This window comes from Meleagris gallopavo, chromosome 13 (genome assembly GCF_905368555.1).
Source record: "Meleagris gallopavo chromosome 13, MGAL_WU_HG_1.1, whole genome shotgun sequence".
NCBI classification, from domain to species: domain Eukaryota; kingdom Metazoa; phylum Chordata; class Aves; order Galliformes; family Phasianidae; genus Meleagris; species Meleagris gallopavo.
Window position 1 is genome coordinate 10,722,173 of NC_139416.1, and position 19,986 is coordinate 10,742,158.

General features: G+C 41.6%; 2 protein-coding genes and 1 long non-coding RNA gene across 9 annotated transcripts in view; 1 reads left to right on the forward strand and 2 right to left on the reverse strand.

Annotated features, from left to right (window-relative positions):
- The window catches only part of PDP2 (pyruvate dehydrogenase phosphatase catalytic subunit 2), a 29,613-nt gene extending 27,497 nt beyond the window's left edge, over positions 1–2,116 (reverse strand). For 2 of the 5 annotated variants that reach the window (XR_014886081.1, XR_014886082.1), the window contains exon 1: positions 1,952–2,116. The gene's annotated coding sequence lies outside the window, so the exon portion shown is untranslated. The other 3 variants (XM_085234826.1, XM_010717734.3, XM_003209820.5) reach the window with 3 other exon arrangements.
- Positions 2,117–2,171: 55 nt separating this feature from the next.
- LOC146543490 (uncharacterized) lies at positions 2,172–18,552 on the forward strand. Its single transcript, XR_014886067.1, has 3 exons — positions 2,172–2,310; positions 2,701–4,493; positions 15,843–18,552. It is a non-coding gene; the product is annotated as an uncharacterized LOC146543490 (long non-coding RNA).
- Positions 6,536–16,131, reverse strand: CA7 (carbonic anhydrase 7). 3 transcript variants are annotated; one of them, XM_085234786.1, is made up of 7 exons: positions 16,040–16,131; positions 13,831–14,028; positions 11,314–11,432; positions 10,577–10,672; positions 10,261–10,323; positions 8,596–8,751; positions 6,536–8,305 (listed from the first exon to the last, which is right to left on the reverse strand). In XM_085234786.1, exons 2-7 carry the CDS (start codon positions 13,928–13,930, stop codon positions 8,183–8,185), a joined length of 657 nt encoding a protein of 218 aa, XP_085090912.1. In that variant the 5' UTR covers positions 13,931–14,028; positions 16,040–16,131; the 3' UTR covers positions 6,536–8,182. The 3 variants fall into 3 exon arrangements, with proteins under 3 accessions (XP_085090912.1, XP_003209867.1, XP_085090911.1); XM_003209819.5 differs by lacking the exon at positions 16,040–16,131 and adding an exon at positions 15,945–16,033; XM_085234785.1 differs by lacking the exon at positions 16,040–16,131 and adding an exon at positions 15,153–15,183.
- Positions 18,553–19,986: the final 1,434 nt, after the last annotated feature.

Below are 19,986 nucleotides of genomic sequence, written 5' to 3' on the forward strand. Positions count from 1 at the left end.
AAGCTAATTTTTATTTGCCAGGTTTTTGGGGTTTTTCTGTCATTACAGCAAGGCTAAGTGGAAGCTCCAACATTACAAGAAATTTAACTTTTCAGTGAAAAGCCTAGCGTAACAAGATACAGAGGAAACAAATTCCTTTAAGTTTCTCAGCGTAAGAGGCAATTAATGGCCAACTTTTAAGACTGCCACAGTCCAGCTCTATTAATGCATTCTAAATATCAAAACCAAGAGTATTCAAATCCTACAGAAAAACTGAAAGAAACAGTAAGCAGATTAACATTTTATGTAACTTGCCATGATCTTCTTGTCTAGAGCAAGCTAGCTGACCTTTCTAATTCTATTCCAGCTTACGTCCTTGACTCTTTTTATACCTTCCAGGTCATAACACACGTAGGATTTCTGCACAGGTGAAGTCAAGTTTTACTGTTTATCACAGCACCGTGCACTTACGACAATAAGGAAGTTATACCACAGTTTTATTGGTGACTTTTACAGCTTCCAGTTAGGCTCATTTAAATGCTCATTTAAAAAGCAATTAAAACAAGCAGCAGTGAAGAGTTCTGCTGCCAAAGGCAATGAAACCTGGGGCATCTGAGGTACTTCTTTTTCCAGGGAAGAGGTCCATCCTATTGCTTCCTCCTTTAAATCAGGTGTTCAAGCTGAGGGAAGCACAAATTGCTGCTAAGCACAACTAGATGCCCCAGGATGCCCCTGGGATTTGAAAAGCTGACTGTGTTGTAGCACTGCAAATACAACTACTCCCAGAAGACCACACTGGCAACCAGTTACAGTTTTCCAGGAGCTCAGAAGCCACTTGAGGCTGCTGTTGGCATTAAATGCTCCAGGGCTTAGCCCAGAGCTGCCACGTATTACTGCAATACTGCTGTGTTAGCAGGGCACCTGAAGAGAAATAGCAAGAAGTCAGTCCAGGCAGCTGCATAAAGAATTGTTCTGAGAAACCAGCAGAAGCTAAAACCAAACTTGAACTATTCTAAACAAAAAGCCAACTGATAGAACCCAAGGACTTTACTGAAATCCCATCTGAAAAACAAAAGCAAAGTATACTACCATGGCCAACTAGGGGAAGAGCAGCGAGCTCTCACCACCTGGGGGCCCGAGGAGGACGGGCTCAGGCTCACAGTTTTACTGCTGCCATCCAGAGGACAGACGGAAGTGGCAAAGCCAGCGTGTCAGCGCATCGCTCAGTGCGTGCCGCAGCCTCCTGGGACAATGACATCTCCTGACAGCGCCACAGTGTACAACCTACACAAAGGTTAGGGGAAGACAGCTGGCACTGCCCGCTCCAACAACAGCGAACCAAAGCACGCAGCAGTACCAGACAAACCTTCTTCACGGCCAACCTCTCCCAGGCCACTACCCACCCTATTTCATCTCTCTGGTCCCAACCTTCCGAGCCAGCTGGGGCAGAAACAATGATGACTTTTATATTCTTAACTGAAAGAGCTCACAAAAACAGCCCGTTCCCCCGCTCACACCAGCCGCTAACCAGCAGGTCGGCGTCCCCGCAGCAGCCGCCCCCCGCTGCCGAGAGCCGCGGCCGATCGATCGGGCAACGCCGCCCGCACGGAGCGGAGCGGAGAGCACCGCACCGCGGGCTGCGCTGCTGCCGCCCAGCACGAGCCGCGCCGAGGAGCGGCCGTTGCTAATAAAGGCAGTGCGCTGAAGCCCGTGATGCAAGAGCCAATTACATAAAGCTCAGCTCCCCGCGCGGCACGCCTACCGCTCCGCACCAACAGCGGCGCTTCCTCCTCAGCCGCGTTAGTGCCAGCGGCAGAGCCCGAGCTGCCCACACCGCGGCCCGGTGCCCGCAGAGGGAACGACGGAGACCGCTTCCCAACAAAGCGGGGGCCATCCACGGCGTTAACTGCACACCTCTCCTCCGCGCTGCCACCCCGCCGCTCTGCCCGCGCCCCCGGCCCCGCGCACCCACCTCACCCCCGCGGCTCCGTCCCCCGAACGCGGGGCCGACAGCCCCCGCCGCACGGCCACCACGCGCCCACAGCTCCTGGGCCGTCCGGCGCGGAACGGCGATGGGCGCTGACTGACGGCCCCGCCGCCCAACCCGCGCCGCCGACAGCGGAGCCGCCCCCCGAGCCCCGCCCCGACGGATTGCGGCGGCGGGGCGGAGCCGCGGCTTCCTGCGGGGCCCCGGTGGAACGGGGCGGGGCCGGGGCGGGAGGGGCGGTGGCTGCGAGCGGGCGGCGCGCGGAGCGCCGTGCACGGCCCTGCGCCATGTTCTGTTGGCGCTGCGGGCCCTCGGCGAGCGAGCTGTGGCCGCGGAGCGGCGAGGTACAGGCGGGGGGAGCGGCGGACGCACGTCCTGCGGGGCTGGTGCTCCCGGCTAATGGTTGTCAAAGTCACAAAGCGCCTTAGAAAGCGTCAGGCCCTGTAAGCTAAGAACAACCGCAGCTGCAGCTCACGTGGCAGCTCCCTGTTTCCGCGCCCGCTCTCTTGCTTGCCTGGGTTAGCATTTCCACCGAGCCCTCGTGCAGAGCTGAGCACGGCGAGGAGCGGGCCTGCAGCACGGTGGTGGATGAGTTAGTGTGCCTTGTGGAGTGGTCCCTGCCTCGGCTCGTAGCTGGGATTTAGCAAAGGCAGGCATTTGATTAGACCCGTTCATTTTTTCATTCTACTGGCTGCTAGTATTAAAGTGTTTCTCTCGTCAATAATGTGTTGCAGGTCCTGCGAGAGGTAAATGCAAACCCCAGATTGTCTCCAGTGGGAGGACGTGTGGCCATCATCACGAATCTGAGCTTTGGCTGTTCCTGCTTTGGTTTGGTTTTTAAGTAATATCAGTGAAACCTGGTTTTGTGCCAACAGGAAGACCAGAACAAGAAGAGTGAGGTTACTGTAGAGCAAAAAAATTAGGATGTTATTTTAGCATCTGTGAAAATGATCATTTGACACATTGCTGAACTAAAGAGGTCCTCCACGTCAGCCCTTACCAACTCACCAGCTTCTTTAGCTTTTGTGCCATTGCAGCAGTGATAAAACTTCATCTGAGGAGTGTGAGGAAAGAAACAGGACTGCTCAGGCTTGCAGTATTTTTACCCTCAGGAATATCTGATTAGAATTGTAAATTTCCATGGAAGCAATGGTTTGGTTGCCATGGTGCTCAAAAACACAATTTTATTCCAAAGAGAAAAAGTTTAGTTGATATTTTCCGGAAATGGGGAGAAAGATTTAGTTTGGTGCTGCATGTTAGAAAACAGGCACAGATCCCAGCCCCTAGGAAATGAGTGCGTGGCTGTCACACAAGGGAGGATAGGTCCTGCAAATGACTTGCCTCGGGTCTGTCTGGGAGAATACAGATTGAGTTGGGACTTGTAGTGGCTCAAAGTGCGCAGCGTGTGCCCAGGATGGCTTTTTGAAGGGAAATACAACTTCAGTCCATAAAAACACTTGGATACCTTCCTGCTCGGGACCTTGCAAAACAACAGTTGTTTGCTAGGTGTATTTTGCCCTATGAATAGTGTGTTGCCTTTTATTTGCTGTATATTACATTCTGAATTTTTACAAAGGGTACATGAGCACCTTACCTCCAGAGATCTCTAATCAGGAAGAAAAAAAAATCATGTATGAGACAGGTAAAAATTAGTTTTCACAATATCTGTTAAAGCAATTCCCATTTTGGTTACAAAACAAATTTCCAGTCTCTGATCTTCCTATATAATCTAAAACAAATATGCAAACACCAGAAAAGCAAACAAGCTGCAAAAAATGTCAACAGAGGTAAATGCAATGAGCAGCAGTTCGACAAATGTCATCCCAGCTCTTCACCTTCATTTAACCCTTGCTGTTACATCAGCATCTGAGCAGTGTGTCTATAAATGAAGTTTCAGGGGTTATATTGATTATCCAGTTTAAGTGATAGGACTGGTGTGAAGGCATATATATACTTGCTGTGATTGGATCTTAACGTCATATTCATAATTTTTACCAGGTCTTGCTTACAAACTGCTTCAAATTAAACCGAAAACCACTGTCACGTGAAATGCATGCTGAGTTAGGGTTCTGTATCTCTGTAAATGGGTGTTTAAATTTCTCGAGGATAACTTACCAGTGCAGGAACATCTGCTGCCGTGGTTTGAAGTGCTCACATGTAGAAAAGTATTTTCCTTTCCTCCTCTCCAACTTGTACCTTTCTCACCTCCAGCAGAGGAACTCCTGAATTCCTGTTTAATATTCCATTCTACTAACATGAAATGAAATCAATGATCAAAATTTGGAGGTAGTACAAGCAGTGTTACGGAGGGAACAGAAGAGGTATAAATATTCTCTGCCTTACAGCCATGTAGTAGTGCTGGTGGAGCTGGTCAGGTCGCATCCATCTACTCCTGTTTCCTTCCAAGAACTGAGAAAAGCCATGAGGCCCAGCGTTGCAGGTGGAGTACAGCCGAGTGCTGTATGAAGCGGTCACCTTTGCCTGCAGAAGGAGTTCAGAGAGGAAAATAGCTAATCTGAAGTACAAGGTAAGACCTCTTTTGTTCAGGCTTATCTCTATTTTTTTTTTTTTTCTATTTTTACTGGAGTGGTCACTTTTCTATCTTTCTGACCTCTGAACACCACCAAGAGCCCTGTCTTGTGACCACGTGCCTCACAACATTTTTCCCCCAATACTTTTGCTGAGCTTAGTTTACACTTGTCACGAAAGATCATCACGAATCACTTCTAGATCACCTCAGCTGTATCACTGAAACTGCCTACAAACCTTCCTGTTTGCAGAGAGTAGAAAAACTCAGGTGACTCTAGGCTGAAGCTATTAAAGCCAAACAGTTAAACGTAATGTAGTGTGAAGTTTATCTGGGAGAGGATATCTCTGGCCTGCCAGTGAGAAAGAGATCACAAGTGACGCAACTGCCTGTTGAGTTTGTTTTGTGAGGTTAGTTTTTATCTGATAAAGAGGTTTCAAGGACTGCACGTGTACAGCCGGCACAGGGATCTCAGTTACAACCACCTGTAACTTTAAAATAATCATGGCCAAAGTTACGGTTTCTCTCATCTGCTGTATCGTCACTAAATAGCTTTTAAAAAAATTGTACTCTGAGTGTAAGAAGCGGTGAGGAGAGGAAACAGGCAGCCACCAGGTGGCATTTCCAGCCTGCTGTTAGCGCTGTTCGATTTCCGCCCCTGTCCCGGACGCGGGGCAGCAGCTGTAGGGCCGCAGCCCCTCCCTGCCGAGGGGAGGTTGGAGGAGCTGCGCTTGTCCGGCCTGGAGAAGAAAAGGCTCCAGGGACGCCTTACCGCAGCCTTCCAGCGCTTGAAAGTAGTTTATAAGCAGAAGGGAGATGTACTTTTTGCACAGTCTGATAGCGATAGGACAGAGGAGAGCAGTTTTGAACTAAAAAGGGGAGATGACGTTAGGGAGGAATTTTCTCAGAGAGCAGCAAGGCGCTGGCAGCGTTACCCGGGGAAGCTTTGGATCTCCCAACCCTAGGGGTGCTTATGGCCAGATTGAATGTGGCCCCAGGAAGTGTGGAGGCTGGAACAGGATGATCTTTAAGGTCCCTTCTAACTTCAGCCATTCTATGAGTACATTTTTTCACAATAGTTTAAAAAAAAAACAAAACACCACTGAGAAAAGCTGTAAATAAGACAAAATTGTATTTCTAAAACAAGGCGTAATAAGCATCTCCTAGAAACTGAACACCTTGTGGAATTCAGCATTTAAAGCTCTTTACAATACCTAAGCTTTTACAATAACCTTGTGAGCTAAATATTACCCTTCATGAGCTGTTCACGAGTAAACCACACTTAAAGAAGCTTAGCACTACGTTCAAGGTCGCAGGATGGGCACACTCTGTAGATGAGTTTTTATTTTAGTGGAGCAAATGGTTACAATTGGGAAAAACTGAACGTAGCTTTTGGTACGCAAGCCCTTGTAACTATGTGTGTGTTTCTCAGAGTGAGAACATGCTGCAAATACTGATCAGGACCCTGCTCTGTTAAAGCAAGTGCTGCTGCAGCAGTACATTGGTAGTTATATATAAAGTGATACTGGTTAAATTTCAATCAGAAGGCCTAATTTATATCCATAAACAATTTGGCTCTCAAGTCCATATTGTTCTTCTAAAAGACCTTTTACATTTTAAAAGGTCTTTTGTGTTACTAGTAATTGGGAAATAAATCATAGCAAAGCATAACAAAAACCTAACTCTGGCAGTGGGCAAGTCATTAAAGATGTACAAAATGTGAAATTGTTATCCATAAGAATCAACTACAATAGAAACTGCCAGTCCTAGAGGGTGGAAAGAATTGTGGCACAGCTTTTAAACACAAGTAGTGGAACAAATGCCCTGAGACTTCAGGGATAACATCTGTATTTGCATTATTTTAATATAGCAAAATCAGTGCCTGTGAAACTGAAGTCCTACACAACCATATCATTCATTAGTCTGAGATTGATGCATCAGTTAATGATATTAAACTGTTTCTTTGTAAAGGGAGTCCAAGAAAAAGCACCGCAGTATGTAGAGAGACAGCCTGTTCAAAAAAAAAGGAAGAGATGCATACATGATTTTAAAATATTATTTATTTAACTTGGTAAAGAAATTAAGATAGATTTTTTGCATTAGTAGTTTTCATAACTAGCCAAGTTACATTCATAACAGCTGAAAACACTGCATTTTATAATGTTTTTTTTAAAATTTTCCTCTAGCATCTTCCATATAAGAGTCTCAAATTTCAAACGCTGAATTAGCCCATTGGTGTTACTTTCTGTTCCTCAGTTTATTCTTCAATAAATGAATGTTTTATATCAGTGTGCAAAAAAAAAAAATTGGAGGAGTTTGGTCTAAATTCCAATCTTCCATTCCTTGTACTGTGCTCCATGCCTGCTATTTTTGTCTCCCTTTCTGAAAAGGGAGAACCACTTGTAGGTGTTCTAAGTCCTCCCTTCCCACACTTCTCCCTCTTACTTTAAGGTTTTACTTAAATGTTTACAGCTTCTTCATTTACATATTTACATACAGATTCTTCATTTAAAAAGCTGAAAGCTAATAAGCATTCGTAATTTGTCTGAAATATACAGATTAAGTAAAACATCTGAAACGCAGAAATAAAGTAACTGAAGATACACTGACAGTAGGTACAGATGACATCACTATTTTTTCTTACTGGACACAAAGTTCCGAAGAATTTTTTCACTAGGCTGCAAGCAGCAGCAATACAAAAACATGGCTTTTCTAAAGCGACTATTTTGTAGATGTATCAGGATTCGGTAGAGATTAAATCTCAAATTTGCCAGGACCATCCCTGACCAATTGCCATGGCTATGGGATGATTTGTGCAGCGATGTACATTCAGTGCAATCAAGATCTACCCACACAAAATCTTTAGAGTGAAAAAATACATGTACATTCTTAAGGGCAGATGCTGAAGGAGGTCATATTGCAGAGCAAATCACTTAACTGAGGTAGAATGTGAACAATTTAGATAGCCACAAGTACTTACCTGAATTGCTACAGATGTTCCTTCTCAACAAACTTAATGAGAGAGTTATAATTACATATGTTGCATAGGCTAAAATAATTTGTGTCTAAACAGTCTGTGCAATAAACAACATGGCCTGCTTTGGATCACAGAGCATTTACATTACTTACTTGAAAACAGTTGTACAATAGTATCTCAGAAAAGTAATTTTAAAATACATAGTTTTCATATCAGTGCCTTCATGAAGTGAGTACAGAACCTTTTTTGAGTACTGCTAGCCTGCTTTGTGTCAACAGACAACAAAGATAGTGAAAATCCTCTAAGTCAGAGGGAGCTCAGCAAACAAGAAAAATCTAAGAAAAATTTAAGTCCAGTTTATCCAAATTTCAACTATTCTTTCATCACAGACAATCAGAAGATGTAACCATCAGCACTGATTACCACTTATTTCCCATTTTATATTAAGTCAGATTTCATCTTAACTCCTAGAGAACGATCCAGATCACTATCTATTCTTTGTTCTAAAAGGAGTTCTAGTTAAAAAGATCTAAGCTTGTGTTAAAATTATGCGATTCAAATAAAACACAGCCTCAGAATATGTTTGTCCCCCTTCAAGTACAGAGTGTTGTTGGAAATGACTATCTTGCATGCTCTGTGAGTGATCTAAACTCAGGTCTATGGTCACTTTTGTGGAAGCTTTTAGATATCCCAAGGCCTTTACCAGTTTTCTTCAGGCCTTGAAGGAAGCTCGAACTGTTCTCCCCTTGAGTGGCTGAGGGGGGCGGAAGTTATTCACCATCTGGACCTTCTGGTCTTCCTCACTGGTGAAGAGGAGCATGCGGAACTTCTCCAGCTGTAAATTCAAATGAGATAATTTACTGCTTAAAAAGGCAATTAATATTAAAGTTTTTGAAAAAAATACCAAAGGAAAATATTCACTACATTAGCCTGTTATTAAAATATGTTTCAGCAAAGAATTTAATAGTATTAAAGAAAAAAAATAGAATCCCTGAATATTGAACTGGCTGACTATTCACAAACTAACAGTCTTTTAACTTGACCCCATTGCAAAGCAAAACAGTCATTGCTTGTAGACACGCAGAGTCAAAACTTAAAAGAATTGGGAGAATGTCAGAAGTTTACCTGTTTCTCAGAAATACTGATGGGTTCTTTCAGCACTACCCATATTACACTCTCGTTAAGGGGTGGTGTTGTCAAAGATCCAAGGTACGTCCAATAGTCTAGACTCAAAGGCAGGAGACATTTGGGGTTGAAGCTTCTAAATTGAGCTTTTGTCCCCTGGAAGACAATTGATACTTTACATTTCTCTTTTTTCTTAAAAAAAAAAAAAAAACTTTCAAGCACAGATTAAAGTCTTTTTTAAATAAAGTTAGAGTGATACTAAAGAGTAAGGGAGCAGAAGAGCGTGTAATGATCCAGTTGCTTCATAGCAGCTATTACCTAAGTGTAAGCCTGAAGACAGAATCAGAGAGCTATTACATTCTCTTGTGTGTCAAGTGTGACCTCTGCTGCTAGCTGATGGAGTTGATGTTTTTGCACCATGGTCTCTACAGAAGTTCAGCTTTTGTCACAAAACATCCAAAAATAGTGTAGGAAGTATATTCTGTATATAATGTTTAGTGTGATCTACAGATGTCAAGGCAAGATTCCTCATCTTGTTACTTGAAGTTTTTGATGCAGTGTATCTATTTCAGTAGAAAATCTGAAACTATGGAAAACTTGGCCTAAAACAATCAGTGCTCTGAGAGAAATAGCAGCTTTAAGAATCAGTTGACCAAGTCTAAAAGCAGAGTGAAGTGCATCAGGCGGAAGGCCAGTGCAAGAGGTGCTCTGTGTAGTGATCACCTTGACTACTACAGTCTAGGACAAGATTTTCCAGCCTGTCACTGTATTCAAAAATACCTGAAAAGTATGTAGTCACTTACAGACAGCACTGCTCAGCAATCTGTGGAGCTGCTAATCAGGAGCTGACAGAGCAGTTTACTCCTGGTGGCAAGCTGGCAGACCTTCCATCACTACAACTGAAAGTATAACACTTTCTTTCCACTAAGTGAAAGAGATCATTAACTGAACATCAAAATTTCACTTTGTGTGTCTACAACCTACATATGCTGTATGTTGCCTTCATTTTCGGTCTTTCACAAACGTGCACAAAAGAACAAATAATATGCCTACACAAGTATTGGATTGAATTTATTTTGCATATTAAAACTTACACATTTACAAAGTGCATTAATAGCCCATATAAATTGAGAGAGGATAATATTTGCGATCATCTAATTGGTCTGCACTCGACAAAGAGCAGCAGATATCAACACTAGATCTCCATATTACGCATCTGGTAAGGTATCTTGAGTTACCACTCCAAGAATAGATAGACTAGATCCCCATGGTCGTCCCCTTACAGAGCTTTGCAGCAGAAATAGGCTGAGCCATGAGCTTTGACATTTTCAAGGTTAGGCTTTGTGGAAACTGTTTATTTTGCGGAGAGTAAGAGCAGGCCTGGTGAGTCTTGGAATTTTTGACTTTAAATACTTCCTGAAAGGCAGGACCCCTGAAGAACCAGTGGGGTCAGCACAGCCTTGGGAGGCACCAGAGCTTAGGCAGACATTGAGGTCTGGAGAGGAAGAGAGCAGAGATGTTGCAAAGGAAGAATACAACTACAGAGATGTTCTGGTGATGGGAGGATTTGTGGTAGGTGGTTTTCCATTTCTGTTTGTCTCAAACATATGACTTGTTTTTAATGATATCTCAGAAAGAAGAAAATCTAAAGAGCTTAAAACTTACTTTAAATTTTACCATGTACAAAGCATCAGTGAGTCTGTTCATATTGGCATGTTCTTTTCCAATCTACAATAGTAACGGAATAGATAGGTTAAATAAGAATGACTGTAATTATGCTTTGAATAGGTAGCATATTGTTTTCTTATCTGAATCTCAAGATTTCTACTAAAATAGGTTTAACAGCAATTTGCAATGAGTTACTGCTTTCAGTAAGTCATCTGTTTTCCCTAAACACCTCTCAAATACATAGCATGGTTCTCAAACATTTGACAGTATAATGCTTTTCATCATGTAAACATGCTATTTTTATGATTGTTACCTCCAAGAAAACACCAAGTACAGCCAAGCCATCTGGAGCTGCTGCTGCTTCTCCAAATGTTGCATACTTCTTGGCATTCCAGTGAACTAAATGGAGCTTTAAAGAAAAAAAAAAAAAGAATTAAACATTAAAAATTAAAACAATTAAAAATTAATTATTAGTGATAAAAACTGTCAATATAGATTTTCAGATGTTTAACAGTAATTGGAAAGGCCTATGTCTCGTCCCAACTCTGCAGAAAATTCTCAAGAACCTCCTGATGAAGCTATTTCAAAGCTACAGATGGCACCAGCCACAATCATTTCATAGGTTGTGATCCTCAGCTGTAGTCAGGTTAACTGTACCAGCTTGGTAGAGATATATGCTGCTTTTCAACATCATGTTTGCCAGTATGTCCTTTGAGTTATGCAGACAGGAAGGATATAGTTGAGTATAGCAGACTACACCACACAACAGAGTTCTACCACTGGCAGGAGAACTAGTCTTGTGTGAGCAAAACAGCGTAGCTGTAGAGCAAGCGGAGAAACTTGGAGAAAGGGCTGCACTGGGTAGGGAGAAGTTTGGACTTCCAAGACAGGGTAATTAACAGATAAATCATTTCAGCGTAAGGAATAAAATTCTCATTATAGCCTGTGCTGACTTAACCACACTGAACTATCAGAATCCTGAGGGAAATCCAGACCCCGCTGCAAAGCTATTTGTCAACATGAATTCATCCCACCTGTAAAAAATGTTACCTCACATGGAAAAGGTTTGCCATCAATTGTATGCTCTGATCCCTCACTGTGCTTCGCCCCCCAGTGAAAGTGGAACTGCTTTAGCCGAAAGGGATTCTCAAAGGGGCCACCGCTGATCACTAGGCAGAAAGAAAGCAAAAAAAAAAAAAAAAAAAGTATTCAGGGCTTTTAGTTTCCTGTTACTAAAGCCTAACAACTGTTAGCTGCTAGTTTGTACTATTGTGCCTTTCCTAGTTTATAATATAAAAGAGGTACATCATCCAGCTATTTATAAGGGGTTAGATTTATTCATGGAAAACACCTGAATTCATGTAAAAAATAATTTGAAACAAATATTGAGTGGCTTCATAAATTGTTTCTGAAATAATACATTTGACATATGAACATATGGTAACTTTTTTATGGTTAGGCTTCTCCTTTTTAACACAAAGCCTTAGTTGAAGACCAAAAAAAAAATCCTAAAAAACATCATTGATGTGCTTCTTTTGTGCAGAAGAGCCTAAATGCATTGAGCATCAGGTAGACAATCCAGCTAAGTATTTCCTCTAAAGAGTATTCTTTCCAGTAGAGGATATCTATAATCTGCCTCCTTGAAGTATCTGATCCCATAAAAGAGGTAATATAATATGTTCCTTACACAACACCATTTAGAATCTCACATCACTTTACGAAGACAGGGAAGTGATACAGAGAAACTTCATACATCATTTAGAAAAAACACTTAAAATGAATTTTTAAGATGTTGACCATAGGTATTCTATCAGTGGCAATTCTCTTGAAGATTTATACAGCACTAAGCCAATTAAGTTTTGGTCAGCTGACAAAAACTCAAAGTTTTAAATTAAAAAAAATGAAATACACTTAGCATGTGTAAGCTTATTCCAGTCTATAGCATTTTTAAAAAAAGTAAAGTTGCAACATTGTGTGCTCCCATATGCATCATTCCAGCTGCTCTTTGTGCATGAAACTGGCCTTCCTACAGTGGTGCTATAGTACTGAAATTAAATACACACTATGTTTCGCTGAACTTCATCGAATGTATCACCTGTTCCAATGCTTTAAGAAATCTAGCTGTGTTGGATTACTGTCAGAATTTTGTTGTACCATTTATGCAAAGCTATGAGTTACTAAATCTATCTCAAATCAACTAAAAACTTTTTAACCACATTTGTGCTCCTAGCAATCCTCTTCCTGCTAAGTGTTATTAAAACATGGCACATGCATAACATAAAAAGGGCAGAGGTCTTAATTGCTTTTTGTCCCTCAGTTTATCTATACAGTGATGCATAGTGCTCTTGAATTAAACTCCTAAAGCTGGATAAAGTTCACTGGTATGTAGATATAGTTCAACTTAACTGCACAGAAGTAATTAGCAAGCTAAGATAATATTTCCAGAAAAGAATGTAAAAGTTCTCTGTAGGATGATATTTTAATGCATTTTTATGCAACAAGCTTTTGGAAAATGAGCATGTAGTCTTCCTTTCGAATTCAGTAGTTACACTTGAAAACCTGACCGTTAATTTGGGCCACTATTTAGGTCCATTCAAGATGAGGAATGTTAGAATTAAGTAGCAGGAATTTTAATCCCCTGACCCTATTGCAAGAGGTTTCCAGCACAGACAAATCACAGAAAGTAACTTGTTTTGAGTACCAAGGTATCCTATTAATCTAGAATTGATAAACACACCCAAGTAAAAGGTGAAATCAATTGATAGGTTAAAAATTATTCAGAGTATTTTTAAAAGCACACTTCTCTATTTATCAGAGACACTTTGTCTCCATTGCAATGCTGCATTTGTTGGCCTCCTTCCTTCCCATTTATATTTTTGCCAAGAGCTAGAGAAAAAAAAAATATATACAATGACAACATCCACAAGCTGCAGCCAAATCAAAATAAGCTGAAGACTGCCATTTCTAAAGAAGTTGTACTGCTATGAGGCAGTAAGGAAAGAAGAAAACACAAGCTAATAATTAATGACTGGTCCAGATAAAAATAGGCCTAGTGCAGTACAGTTAGGATGGCTACACTGTATGACCTCATCCCTGATAATCCTCTTCCCTTATCCGGCCTTATGGATGTAAACTGGGGAGTGAGCCAGACAGCACTAGCATCTCAATGTGGACCATCATGGAAACAGTGCACTGAGGAGTGTATGTACCTACTCTCCTGCTGGTTGTGGTCTAGGAGTGCTGGAGATCTGCATGGATTCCCTCTCTAGCAAACTAATAATCCCTATATAAAAGGAACCCCTGCAAACAAACAGATTTTCCCAGTACAGATGCTCTTTTTAATACAGAAACTATTCAGCTGTGAGGTATTTAGTGCTGTTAGAGAGACTCAAGTGAAGATAAGGAATAATGCTCAAGCAAACAAAATATAAATGGTTTTGTTTGCATACTTTGTTCTAACTGCAACTGCAAGTTGTATAAAGTATACTGTAGAGGATGTACTTCATCGTTTCTCTCTCTAAACCATAACATGTCGTTCCAAGGTAGCTGGTTATGCTCTAGTCTCACCTGTCTTGTCATCAATATCTTCAAACTCAACCATAACTGAATGGCCATTGTTGGAGATGTTGAGAGATGTGCAGGATTCATAGGAGATAACAAGCGGCATCAGCTTAGGGTCATAGACTGCTTTTGCAGAAATTATATCAATAGGTGACTGACGGTTCCCTTGGGCAATAGGATAAGATTTGTGCCACTCCGCAGGTCCTTCAAAACCAAAGAAAAGAAAACATTATTTTCTTCCTACTACATGCACACAATTATTTCAGGATTTCATGAGGCTTGAAGTAAAGCTTGCTGAGCAGGAGTGACTTGAAAGTTTGGCATTTGACAAGCTCATTTAAATTCTAAGTTTTGTGTTTTTATTAGCACAGTGTGCAACTAGATGGGGGATTGAAGCATGTTATACCAAATACACTGGGGAAGTCACAGCACATTAACACACTGCTGTACCTTCATTTCCTCGCACCACCAATCTCTTGTGGAGTCAGTAATTACATTTTTAAGGTAATCTGAAGTCCTTCCAAGGTGTATGCAGATGTAAGCACACTTGTAGGCACACATGCACTCCCTCAAAGAAACAGCATTTAATTCTTCCTGGGGAAGATAATGTAAAAGCTCCAGTGATTCAAATTAGATGCAGATGACTCAATCTCTTTGCTACTGACTATGCAGTTATTTTTAAAAGTCATTTTAGGATTGCAGTAAATCTTTGGAGCAACTTCATTCTTCACTCATGCCCATTACAACATCTTTCTGCCCTGAGCAAGAAGTACAGTGTGGTGATTAACACTTCTGGACTTGCTGAACCCAATAGAGCAGGGTGAAAGACCAATTTAGTAACTTTGCTCTCTCCTGCCAGAGCTGGAACACCATCAAGCTGTTTGAGATAATAAAAGCCTCTGTGTATAAAAGAATTACTTCTGACCCCTTTTTTCCACATCAGTAGTGCAAGAAGCAATTCTATTCTTCTACTGCTCATATTCAGGAAATATAAACATTAACAATTTCACTTGAAGATTTCAAAGATTTTTTTTTTTAAATGGTACCATTCTCACATAGTTCCACAAGCTCTTTTTTTTGTTTTATTTTAGTAAGCGCACCCTCTTTGAGAGTAACTAATTCAATGATCTACTAGCCTCTTATCTTCAAGATTTTTTGAAAAGTTAGACTTATAAAATAGTATGTTTTCATCAGCCTGCCTGTAAAGACTGGAGTTTAAGTGCTGTTACACAAGCTTAGACAATATCATTTGTTTCTTATAAGCTTTGTGTTAATATGTGTGGCTTTATTAATAGCACCTAGATGTCTAAATATGTAACGGCACCCACTGGCACTATGCAGCATCACTCAGTGTTCAGGTGAAGTTGGTTTTGGACTTGCAGCAATTGTAGAATAGCTGCTGCCAGGAGCCCAACAGAGAAAGGGAGGGGCTCCTGGAGGTTATGCAAAAGATGGGCTATTGGACAGCAGCAGTCATTGAGCCATCATGTTCTGCAAAGGTACAGGTGGCATGAAACGCTGTCGTACAAATCTTTCAGTAGTTTCACACATCCTCTCACTCTGACACACAGCCCTGTAGGCGGGAAGCAAGGGAGAATGACTAAATTAAAGACTGTCAAATCAGAAAGCACAATTTGTTCAATAAGAGATCTTCGATACTGATCTGTACAATTTATTCACATTTCAGAAATATATACTTGATTTTATTCACCTTAGAAGCCTAGATATCACATTTCAACAACTTCACCGAATCAGAAGATCTATTACTGCTCTACTAAGTCTTCTAAGAATTGCTTTCAGAAGGACAGCCAGTTAATCATTTTCATAGCAGCTTTTTGGAAAAGGACCCATCTGTAATATCTGCAGCCTGAGAATAAAACTGCTCAGCACTGCTTCCCTCCATTTAGGAGGAATAACAAAAGGCAGCAGGAATAAGTTTGTGCATCTTTCAGATACTACCTTCTGCAGGCAACCTATCATCAACCTAATAATTAATTAGGTGCTGTTTATGTTTGCAGACGTAGAGATGCAGGCAGCTCTGCAGGACTCAGACAGCAGTTCCAGAAACAAAACGAATGGGGGAAGACAGAAAGATGCAGCATGGAAATGCTATAACCTACCGTCATCCTGCCCATATCCCCAACTGTGGTGGCCAGTCATAACGGGACAGCTGCACCCCGCTGAGCTCTCAACTCTGCCAAGCACTGCTGCTTACCTGCCTTTATAATGGCTCACCGGGGGATCGGGTCAGCCCCTTAAAGACACAGAGCAGCCTGAGCAGCTCCTGCAGGACGGGAACAGCCAAGTTTCTCCCGCTCCTCCTTGTGCTAACACAGTGCAGGGAAAGGAAAGGGCAAAACTCGGGTCGCTGAGGTCCAAGGGCTTAAGGAGGAACCAAGATCGTCCGGGGGGGAACTAGAACGAATGTTTGAGAATTAAATTTAGGGAAAAGGAGCAGTTTTTACTCATTCTGCATAAAGAAGCAATAGCTTGCTCTGAGCATTTGGGCATGGTGATGTGCAGATTGTAATGGGAACTGCCCATTTCTCCTGTGTGCTCTGCAGGGATGAACATCACCTGGCTGCTGCCTCTCTGTTCTTACTCTCTCCAGCTGCAAAAGAATGACAGATGTTGCCAGTTATTTGTAACTACACCTTTGGAAGCAGTGCTTAGGTGAGATGGAGAACATTCTCATCTCAAAAAAGTGATTTGTGCTACACTTAAGCAAGGCAGTACCACACCAATTTAAGATAAATTGGCAATCTGTTTTTCGTTGTTGTTATTGCTGTTTTAACAGAAACCCTTTAAAAGACAAGAATGTAAATAGTGTACTTCTATTAGGAAACAGACCCTGGCAGACTAGGGAAAGAAGATGAGCTGTGAATCAGTGATGTGCTGTAACCCACTAGTTGCCTGCATCTAGCTACAGAGCTACAAGGAGATGCACAATCCGTACCTTAAAAGTTCTTGGAACAGTTTTGTAATAAGAAACATGGTTCCTTGGTAGCAATTTTATTAGATCTAAGGAGATGCCATCTGTTAAGGCAGCATTTTATAAACACAATATTGATTTTCATAAAGACAGGAGCACACAGATAGGGATCCTTCTATTATGCAATGAAGAAAATGGGAAAAAAAAATCAATGAAAGCATTTTAAGCTTTTTTTTTTTTCTTCTATTCTTATATTGCCTCGTAGCAATACATTTCCTTTTTCAGGAGCTTTCTGTGGAAGTCAGCTTTAAAACCTCTGAGATTTACTGATGCAGGCTAAATCACTCAATAAGGGATGTAAGCTGCTGTAAAGGCATCCACATGGCAGTTTTACAATGACTTACCTCAGATCCACTCCTCCATTTACTTCTGTTTAACTTGTGTGATGTGCTAAGGTCCCTGAGCAGACCAGGCAGGCAGCGGGTGCTGGCCCTGCAGGTGTGTCTGTGCAGTACATGGCCTGCACACGTCCTGCTGCATTGGCACTGGGTTAAAAGCTCAGCTGCTTACGAAGACAAAGCAGCTGGGAGAAAACTGTGATGCTTCTCATTCTTCTTCTGATGTGGCTCTGATTCAGCAACCAGATGTAGGCAGGGTCAGTCAGACAAATAACAAAACTATTGTAGACGTGGTGGGGAAATCAACTTGCCAGTGAAAAGAAATGCAAGAAGAATTTTGCACCTTAGTGAAGCAGAGGCCAGTGGAAAACTGTATTCTAGACAGGGAGCACTTCATTCAAGAGGAACTTGAAAACTGAGGCTCAAATTATGCTCTCAGGGCACAGTGCCATCAAAGTGGCCTAACGTGTGTGTTTGATACCATTCAACACTTCACCTTTTATGTCTTCACGTTCAAAAGCACTAAAGATGTGTATTTCAAAGGGAAAACCATGAGAAAAGAGAAAACATCCTGGCAACATGACAGGAAGTGGACTCTGCTAAGTGGGCTATAAAGAGCTGACTTAGAAAAGGTGAAAAAGAGGAGTGACAGTACATGAAAGATAGAAACAGCCTGAATGAAATAATAGGTATGAAGATAGCCATATTCTCTAGTATATATTTGTTTATATACACAGTACTTAATGTGTTTCCCTCATCTTTTTTTTCTTTATTGAGGCAAAAATTAACTTTTCCTTAAGGCTAGGATGATATGCTGCATATACAGATACCAGATTATTCTTTAATCCCAATTCCTGTTGACATTGACTGCCTCTAATTGTGGATTTTCACTGACTCTGCCCTGAACATATCATTTGTCACTTTCAAAGTTGCAGTAGTAATCAAATTATGGTCTCAATAGTACTAGTTTGTACCAGTGATAATTACATCCCTCTGATTAAATCCAACTTAAGGAACTGAGAAGCAGAGAGTGGTAGATGCTTAATGGGTAGATTTCTCCATTGAGAAGCTAAAAATGAGGTACCTGTGATTTCCACAGATTTCCTGCAGGTTCTGACTATACCTCAAAACTTTCTGCTCAGCAGTGAATGATAGGAAGGCAGAATTCCATCCACCATGGTGAAAAGTTTCAAGTGGTCTCAAAAGAATAATTTCGTCTTCCCCCAGTCTTCACAGTTTTATTCCTCTTGAAAAGAGAAGTAATGATGGATGAGCAGTGCAGAAGCCTAGGACAAATACATGGGTTCTTCTTCTAAACCTGTCACTGCACTGTCATACCAAATTACTGACAAACATTTTGCATTTCCTATTGCTAAATACAGAATCGTTGTTTTTGGTTTTGGTTGTTTTTTTTTTTCAAACAATTTGAGATCCCATTATTGAAGTTGCTATGTAAGTACTAACCATTACTGCCAAAAAGCTACAAGGAAACTAGCTTGCCAAATTGTAATTGAACATATAAAACTTTGAAGATTTTAGAAACTGAATTTTTAAGGTGAGCTGTCTGTATGACACAGATCTGGTGTCATTGGGAAATATTCACAGAAGGAGATTGTGTCACTTGGGGACAATGCTTTTAGTAGATATTACTGTGTCACTGTAGAGGGATGGAGCTCTGTTTTAGGAAACATAAAAGGAAGAAAACTCACTGGGTTCCAAAGTGAATGGCTGAAGGGTACTCCAAGAGCATTTGCTTGCATAACTTGGCAATTCTCTTTGCTGAGCATCTTTAATGGTGGCAACACACATTTGAACAATCTGACATGTGCCTTCTTAATTTAATAGATATGCGTCATTGCTTTTGAACAAAATATGACAGAAATACAATCAGTTTGGATATAGGCTGCTCACCCCAGAGCCTTTGGAATACAATAGATGGGAGCAGATGAAGTGTTAAAACATTCATCACTCCAGAGCTTGCCTACACCTCAGGTTCTTGAGAGTATCTGGTTTATCCAGACAGCTCATCTCTCTTCTTATATTGCCATTACTGATGCTGCCAGTTTCTAAATGGATGTCATGCTAAGATGATACTAGGCAAGGAGGGGCAGAAAAGAGGAAGTGGTGCCTGGTTCTGGGGAGCTCCCAGCCTCTACACATCATTTGTGCTGTAACTTGTCTTTGGCTTTTAAAGACATATGTATGTGGCTGCCTTATCCCAGAAACAGGGAACTATGTGTGAAAGGGTAATTCTTATAATTTATGTCTTGACCAGTGGAGGCCATGTAATTATAGCAGTCAGCAGGTACAGAACGAGCCAATTTTTTATTTGGGAAGACAGACTGTTCCCACTAAATATTCCGCAGTTCCTCAAGTGTCAACAGGAGGAAAGATTTACTGTGAGAGCAAACACAGAGCCTGAGAAGAAGTAAGTTTGGGGGGGGACACAGCATATGGGAAAAGAAAAGAGGAAGCGCTATGCTATGTTGAAACGTCATCTGCAAAGTATATAGCTCTGCATTATGATTGCACTGCTGTGTATTTTATGTCGGTGGGTAAATAGCAGACCGAGTGTAGTACAGGGCAGTGTGATGGCCCGTGTGGGCTGACGGAGCTGGAGCCAGGCACGGCGCCGGGGCTGCTCTGAACTGACAGAAAGGTTGGCAGATGTCTCAGTCCTATCCTTGTGGTAAGATCTACACTGATCTTACATGGAAAAGATTTTGTAAGAGAAGTACATAGAGAGAGGTACACAGTACAGCAGGTTTGGGGTTTTACTGTCCGCATATTGATAAGCAATGACTGTAACAGTGCAAACTGTCTTGACAACGC

Excerpts from the sequence above, each read along its gene's own strand:
- CA7 (XM_003209819.5), bottom strand. The coding sequence starts at position 15,984 with ATGACTGGCCACCACAGTTGGGGATATGGGCAGGATGACG. Across the intron at positions 10,673-11,313 it reads GCAAACCTTTTCCATGTGAG|CTCCATTTAGTTCACTGGAA; the intron begins GTAACATTTTTT and ends TTTTCTTTAAAG. Across the intron at positions 10,324-10,576 it reads TACTTGGTGTTTTCTTGGAG|ATTGGAAAAGAACATGCCAA; the intron begins GTAACAATCATA and ends TTACTATTGTAG.